The sequence below is a fragment of the Chenopodium album genome, chromosome 13 (genome assembly GCF_948465745.1).
Source record: "Chenopodium album chromosome 13, dcCheAlbu1.1, whole genome shotgun sequence".
NCBI lineage: Eukaryota > Viridiplantae > Streptophyta > Magnoliopsida > Caryophyllales > Amaranthaceae > Chenopodium > Chenopodium album.
Genome location: NC_137846.1, coordinates 12,617,906 through 12,626,467, shown reverse-complemented (window position 1 = coordinate 12,626,467; position 8,562 = coordinate 12,617,906). Strand labels below are relative to the sequence as shown.

General features: G+C 33.6%; 1 protein-coding gene across 1 annotated transcript; it reads right to left on the bottom strand.

The window, feature by feature from the left end:
- Window positions 1-1,452: 1,452 nt before the first annotated feature.
- Window positions 1,453-7,207, bottom strand: LOC145576335 (inactive protein RESTRICTED TEV MOVEMENT 1-like). Its single transcript, XM_081634105.1, has 3 exons — window positions 7,079-7,207; window positions 6,686-6,891; window positions 1,453-2,347 (listed from the first exon to the last, which is right to left on the bottom strand). The coding sequence occupies exons 1-3, from the start codon at window positions 7,104-7,106 to the stop codon at window positions 2,003-2,005; spliced, it is 579 nt and encodes a 192-aa protein (XP_081490231.1). The 5' UTR covers window positions 7,107-7,207; the 3' UTR covers window positions 1,453-2,002.
- Between the last annotated feature and the right edge of the window lie 1,355 nt (window positions 7,208-8,562).

Sequence of the window (8,562 nt, the reverse complement as noted above, 5' to 3'; positions counted from 1 at the left end):
AAAGGGTTACAATCATGAGATCTAATTCCGTTAGGAATGTCAAAAGATATTTACAAATATTCACAAGATATATCTCCTACTATAACAGAATAACTAGAATATCTATCGCAGATTCTATCAACTAGGGGTGTGCAAAAATGGACCTGGACCGAAATACCGGCCGGGACCAGACCGAAATTGGACCGGACCGGCCTGGACCGGTTGATTCCGTTCCGGTCTTCGATCCTCACAAATTGGGGGTTCCGGTCCGGTTCGGGTAAAAATCGGAATTTTTCGGTTCGGACCGGAAAGTGTATTTTTGTAATTTTTTGGGTGAAAATTTTAAATTTTATGTTTAAATTTCTAAAAAAACTTAGGTACAAAACTTGTAATTTATAAATTCTAGGTGCAAAATAGGAAAGCACGCAAACAAAAACAAGACGTTAAAAATGTATGTATATATTTAAGATACTAAAATGAAAATAAATAAATAAATAATGTAACCGGTCCAAAACCAGACCGGTCCGGAATAAACAGGTATGGACTGGAACCCGGACCGGTTGATTACAGTCCGCTCCCGGTCCCCAAAAAAATACGATTTCGGGTTCCGGTCCGGTTTTAGACTGGTGCACAGCCCTACTATCACCAACCTTGAAATGAGGAAAATATATCATTGGAAAGCTCTATGCCTGTTCTCTTCATCTTAATTTCAGTTCAGCTCCAATTAGTTAAGTTAAGTTAAGTTAAGTTCAGTTCCTAATTTCCTTCTCCCATAAAATATTCATTTTAGTTTAGTTCAGTTCAATTCAGTCCAGATCAGCTCCAATCAGTTCAGTTCAACTCAATTCAGTAAATCAGAACATGCCTGTACTTTTAATCCAATTCCAATTAGAATCAGATCAATATCATTTCTAATTCAAAAGATGTATTCAAAATAGTGCAAGGGATGGAGTCGGGTTTGAACGAGTTTATTATTTTATTCATCTCTTTTGCTTTATATTGGAATTGGACTTAAGGTATATCATTGGAAAGTTTTTTCCAAGGAAAATCCAACCATATAGGAATTGCATAAAAATTATGAGGTGTGAAAACCAAATTAGCTCGGTTTCGGACTACGATTATGAGAAGAAAAAATTGAGTTAAGGTTTGAGCTAGGAAAAGTGCTAAGATTATATATTAAGATGGTTTAATTTGCTTATGAAATGATAGTATATATATTAGGATGAAAGGATTATCCAAGTAATTCTTTAACCCTGTTTCAAAAAGAAAAAAGTAGAGTAATTCTTAAACCCATCATGCGAGTGTTCACCCGTATTGACTTAACTAGTTTCATTCTATTATTGACATGTAAAATTAAAAGTATGATTTTAGAATAGAACCACAAACATATTATGTTGGGGACAGAGCAACAAATTAAATAAACACAATATTGAGAAGAATAATATAATACGAAATGACAAAAACACAACACAATTATTACGTGGAAAATCTCTCCACAACATTACAATAAGGGAAAAAACCATAGTCCCCAATCTCTCGGGACAAAAGCAACTTCAATAGCTATGTTTAGGATTACAATGACCACAACCACAAATACAATATCAAATACAATGTATAATAGCATAGTCTACGTTAAGTACCCTTAACATTGGTACTTATGCTGAATCTAAATACCCCTGGCCTCACACTAATATTGTATTGTCTCTCCATCATTGCCTTTGGTAACGGTGCATTAATTTACAAACAAGTTTGCGCTTCCAACACGAAGACATCGATGACTTCAAACAATAATTAAGATCGATAATAGAGAAATTCTGGTACAAGAAGAAACTACAAGACTGTTGAGAAATATGTTAATTAACCAGTCACAAACACTTGTGTAAAACAACAACAATTCTTGCTAGGCAATACATGACATAGTCACAAACCCAAAACATAATACATGCATACAAATTGCCAAAACATTCCAATAGGTAATATACTTCTTGTACTTGGCATATGCATGATTTGTCTCCAAGATAGATTAATAACCATCATCGTATTCAAGCTCATTATCATACGTTCTCTGTCCAAAACTGCGATGATGATCATCTCCTCGAACAGTCATCGTCGGATCGACAGCAACGAGAGGATAAAAATAGACTCCAAGTGATGTAAGAAAGTTGGAATCATGGCTGCCATAGAAACCACCAAACTGATTCTCAGGACCAAATTGGAACTTGAAATCCTTCATCTTCCAGTTGTACTCAAAACATCCTAATTTTCCGTGGCTGCGCTTATTTGTTATAAATTCTATTGCTTCAATACAGGTGGAACTGAACCTCCCTTCAATGCCAGTTATATACTCTGACGGATGATCAAGCTTAATCTGCGAATTAAGTTAAATGCATATTATTATGATTAATCTCGTATTAAATAGCTAATACCGTATTTGTTTTAAAATTTTAATAATTATTTTTTTATGGAAAAGAGTGTAGTTATAATGTCAATAATTATTTTTGAAAGAAGTATTTAATTAGTCTTGGAATTTAGGAGGGAAAAAGTGGATTAAAAAAATGGGAAAATTCCCTATTTCTCATATTGAGAAACGAAATTTGTTTCTTATAGGGACATTTTCGTGAATAAGTGTCTGTTCATATTTATTGAGCTGAGTTAAACTGAACTGATTGGAGCTGAATTGAACTAAACTGAGCTGAAATAAATATTTTATGAGAGAAGGAAATTAGGAGCTGAGCTGAACAGGACTGAATTGATTGGAGCTGAACTGAGCTGACCTGAACTGACATTAAGTTTAAGTGAACAGGCCCTAAATCAACAACTTTTTCATTACTGTGGGCTCCACAATTGAATATAATTGAATCAAGTTGCTGGTTTATTTACAAAAATGCTATGTGAGAAACAAATTTTGTTTCTCACTATGAGAAATCAGGGCATCCCCGAAAGGATGGTGTTAAAAATACGTTAGACGGAAAAATATTTCATAAGAAGTATCAACATGGCCTGTTTAGTAAAAAAATTATGTAATATTTAAGATTGAAAATTTAGGTTAAATTACTACCCGTGCAATGTACTTATAAACTCCATCCATCCGTATTTTGTTGGCATAGTTTAAAAGGCACAATGTTTTATAATCTCTCCGTCCCTTCATTAGATTTCTACTTCCCTTAATTAGATTCCTACTTCTAGTATTTATTCCTCATATAACAGAGAGAAGTAAGAATCTAATTAAGAGACGGAGGGATACTAATTTAAATGTTTTTTTTTATTATTTTGCAATAGTTAATAATCAAGTTCCTTTTTTATCAAACAAACATTATAGTTATTGAATAGTAATGTTATTATTATTATTATAAATAATCAATAAATCAAATAATCATATCACTAATCTATGAACTCGGTCTCGCAATCAGACTAGAGCTGTCAAAAACTGACCCGACTCGAAATACCGACCCGAACCCGATTATTAACCGACCCGAACCCGATTATTAACCGACCCATCTGAACCCAAAAGTTGGTGACCTAAACCCGACCTGACCCGACCTAAAACCAACCTTAGACCCAAGTTGACCCGAGTATGTGAGACCCGAATCCGATCATGAACCAACTTGGAGATAACCCGACCCGAATGTAACCCATAGATTATTAACCTGAACCGAACCCGACTTGAACCGTAATTGACCCAAACCCGTTTTAACCCCGAATTTAACCCGACTTGTTACTAACCCGACCTAAATTCAACCCGACTCGTTCCTAACCTGACCCAAATTTAACCCGACCTGTAAGAAACCCGACCCGAAATCAACCCGACTTGTTATTTACCCGACCCAAATTCAACCCGACTTGTTATCGACCCGACTCGAATTTTACCCGACCTATTACTAACCCGACCCAAAAATTCAATTCGATCTGTTACTAACCCGACTCGAAATCAACACGATTTGTTATTGACCCAACCTAAATTCAACCCAAATTGTTCATGACCCGATTTCAAATCACCTTAAATTCAATTTAGACCACCTTATTATTGTTGATCAAAGCATTTTGTCTAGGGTGACCAAGTCGGTCCATGCCAGCAAAAGAAAGGAACATCATCCCCAAATTTAAGAGTTAAATATAGTATATATTTATTGTATGGTCAAAGGAAATAATTATCTTCCTAAATTATAGACTATAGTTCCCTAGTATGTTTCCATATATATTATAGTCAAAGGAAATAATTAGCTTGATAAAACTGATAATTATCTATCTATAGTTAGTTGAACCCGAATATGACCCCACTTAAAAATGACCTGACTTGATTGTAACCCTCAAATTATTGACTTGAACATAATCCGACTTGAACCCGAGAATAACCGACTTGGAAATGACCCAACCTGATTATAACCCGCAAATTATTGACTTGAACCGAACAAGACTTGAACCCGAGAATGACCCAACTTGAAAATGACCCGACTTGATTATAACCCGCAGATTATTGACTTGAACCGAACCCGACTCAAACCCAAGAATGACCCGACCTGATTCTAACACGCAAATTATTGACTTGAACTGAACCCGGCTCAAAGCCGAGAACCCGACTCGAACCCGAGAATTACCCTAACCCGTGAAAATCCGAATTATACCCGACCTATTGTTCACCCGACCCAAATATAACCCGACCTGTTATTAACCCAACCTAAACCCGATAAGATGTATGACCCGACGTGACCCGACTCAAGCATGACCCAACCCAAAACCGACCCGCATAGGTTACGACATTAACCCGAATTGACCCGACCCGAGTTGACCCGACTCACTCTTACCAGACCCAAACCTGACCCGTTTACCCGAATTGACAGCTCTAAACCAGATTATGAGACAGCAACACTTGGCATTCCAGTTTTTCGCCAAGTGTCACGCTACATAGGCGATAAATAGATATTATTGTGACACATATGATGCTAGGTAAGCGAAGTTTAGATAGATTTTTACAGATAAAAATGTTGTATAGAGTTTTATTATCAATATGCTTCTAATATTATATATATATATATATATATATATATATATATATATATATATAATTAATTAATTAATCATAACTTTTAATAAATATCTTATAACTCAGTATTATTTCCATCCTAAAATTCGTTTTAAAAAGTTCTTTAAAATAAGATCCATTCATAATATATCTAATTTATTTATAAAAATAATAGGGAATCAGTGAAAATAAGTTTAAGTTAGGAAAAATAATTTTAGTTTTGGTATATAAAGTCGGTCTCGCAACCAGACCACGAGACAATGACACTTGACATTCCAGTTTTTCGCCAAGTATCACGCTACTAGGCAATAAATAGGTATTATAGTGACACATATGATGTTAGGTAAGCGAAGTTTAGATATATTTTTAAAGATAATGTATAGAGTTTTATTATTATCGATATGCTTCTTATATTTCATATATACAAAATAAATCATAACTTTTAATAAATATCTTATAACTCGATACTATTTCCATCCTAAAATTTGTTGATAAACTTTTAAATAAATCGCATGTACAATAAGTATTGTACATTCGTTATAAAATTACCTTAAAATAAACAAATGTTACCCTAATATGAATAAAAATTACCCTGCTATAAATAAAAGTTATGAAGTATTTATGCTTTATTGATAAAAGTTACCCAAAAATTGTAAAAGTGACCCTAAATTTGATAAAAGTGATCCCCGATGTACAATAAGTTACTGTACATCGGATGTATACAAAAGTTACTCAAATTCGTTTTAAAAAGTTAAAAATAATAGGAAATCAGTAAAAATAAGTTTTAGTTAGGAAAAATAATTTTAGTTTTGGTAGAAATACTTTCAGTTCTGTACGTCTAAATATCATGCATTATCAAAAGAGATTATATGATAAATTATATGATTGTATTTAACATTCAATCCAAACTTTTATCAACCATCTAGGCATTACCCAGACACAAAACTAGTATATATTAAAAGCTGGTGAAAATCCTGGTTGGAGATGAAACAAACTTTTAAAGAAGTAAAATACTAAGTAAAATGATAGTATGTTATTCTTAATTATATATATATTACCTTATACGCAGTATATGTTTGTTATTTGTTGAAAAAATACCTAGGATAGAATTTTTCCCTCCAAAACTACTCTTTTTGATCTTTTCTTGCCAAAATCTTTTTGGAAATAATTGTATAATATGATTTCCTATTTGGCTTTCTAATTTCTTCATTTTCCGTTTACTAAAACATCATTCTAAATCTTTTAAGCTTCATATTAATTTTTTGGGAAATTCTCAATGGTGACCCCCAATTTGTGCTACACGTCGGAAATGATGGCCCTCTTGAAATTGAATTATACGAAATGATCTTATTTAAAATTTTTATCCCACCTATAACCTTATTTCATTAAATTGTTGATTAAATTTTTTTTAAAAAAGTCAATATTATTAAATATACATAACTATGAATCTAAAATGATCATGTATGACTGTTTTATCATAACTATCGAATATAAATTTCTATAAATCTAGTCAAACTAGCGTTCGTAAAAAGTTTTAAGTCAAAATAGGTCAACTTAAAAAGAATAAGCGAATGACGTAGTAATAATTAAAATCGTATAATCTCTATAACAATAATGGCATGGAAATAATTAAAATTGTATAATCTCTATAACAATAATGGCATGGAAATGGATAAGAGATCGAACCTTTTGGAAGCTATATCCACTGAAGCAGGAATTGCCAAAAATAGGAGACATAACAAGGCGCCCATTATCAACATACTGAAATTGTATGGAACTTATGCCATCTCCATAAGAAATAAAGATCTGAGCTATTTCTGTTTTTCCTTTCAAATCCCATTGCTCCTCTTCAGCTTCATTTCCTGCCGGCCCTAGTTTGTAGCATAAGGTTTCTACAAAGTACAAACACGTGTAGTTAGTCACTTCCTATACTTACTTCCTGTAATGTGTTGTGATGATTTAACTGTCACATTATTAGTTTAAATTACACTATTAGCGACACTTTAAATCTAAATGGAGAGCCGTATATCTTAGAATAAAAGTTAGTGAAATAAATACTAGTAACAAATTTAAACTAACCTTGTGATGGACTACTTGGATCTGCCATTTAGTTGTTGTTTGAGCTCCAACAAGAGTACTCAGTAATGCTTTCAAAGTCAAGAAATGATCTGATGCTCTAAGTTGAACAAGTTAAAGTAAACGGGAGAAAAAAGGGACAAAAGGGGTTGACTTTGACGAAACTTCCCCTAACTTCACATTGCAACTTGAGCCCCTTTTTTTTACTGAAATGGTTTAGAATCTTGCAACTTCTATGTGAAAAGGATTTTGAGTCAACTTTGAAGGCGCAAAAATGCCAAAAATGGGCTAAAATAGTCTAAAGTGTTTAACTTTATCTGATATTATATTTATATACACGCGATCGCGATGGGATTCAAAAAAAATTATGTATATTGAGGTTTGCCCCTCTCTTTCACCCAAAAATAAGAAAAAAATAAAAAAAAATCATGTATACTATACTTTTTTAAATATAAGCAAAATATAATAAAATTTATTTATTTTGAAAAGATATTACTATTTGTTAAGAAATAGTGCCTTGAATTGGGAGCTAGGAAATTCAAGAGCTAGGAAACTTGCGTTACATAGTTGGGACGTTAGAACAAGACACATCCATGTCTTAGGTAGGCATGGGCATGCCTCAACGACGAAGCTGGGAAGATGCAGTGAGACACAGCCATGCCTTAGGGAGACATGGGCGTGCCTCAATGGAGAATATGAGCACTCGCACTGACACGCCCATGTCAAAAGCTGACATGCCCGTGTCGTTTTGTTTTCAAGTTACTGCTTTGCTTCTGATCTAGGACACGCCCATGCCCTGTATGACACGCCCATGCCTGGGGGGTTTTTGCCGATTTTGAGTAGTTTATTCGTGGGCCTTATTTCCTTAATTAAGGCCTTTCTTTCTTAGTGTAGGGGTTATTATAAATACTCTTAGGTTATTTTCTAGCCATGACAATCATTAGTTGAGTGATTATTCAAAAATCTGAGAGTCTTTTGTGTAATTCTCATTTGTGAGTTCTGAGAGAGATAACATTAGAAATCAGAGAGACAATCAATTTGTTTTTTGTGATTGGTCTCAAATATGTTTTGAATCTGTAATCTGTATTCCCCAAGATTAATAAAAACTATTACTGTCGCCTGCCCGTGGACGTACCCAACTCATTATTGGTGAACCACGCACGTAAATCTGTGTGTTATTTATATTGTTTTGCATTCTTTATTTGTTCTTTCTCACATCCGTTACAACACTATCTCGTCCTTGACTTATATAAATATGAAGTAGTGATATTAGTTGACCAAAGGTTATGATTATTGTTAAACACTGCAAGGCACTATTTTTTAGAGCTACTCTGTTATGCTCTGTTGGCACCTGCTTTGCAGAAATTTGTTATGCTCTGCTGAAATCTACTTAAAAGCTCAAAAGAACATAGCCTAATATACTTAACTCCCTTTCTTTTGTTACATTATTAGACAATAGGTGAATGATTGGTAGACCTTGTAAACCA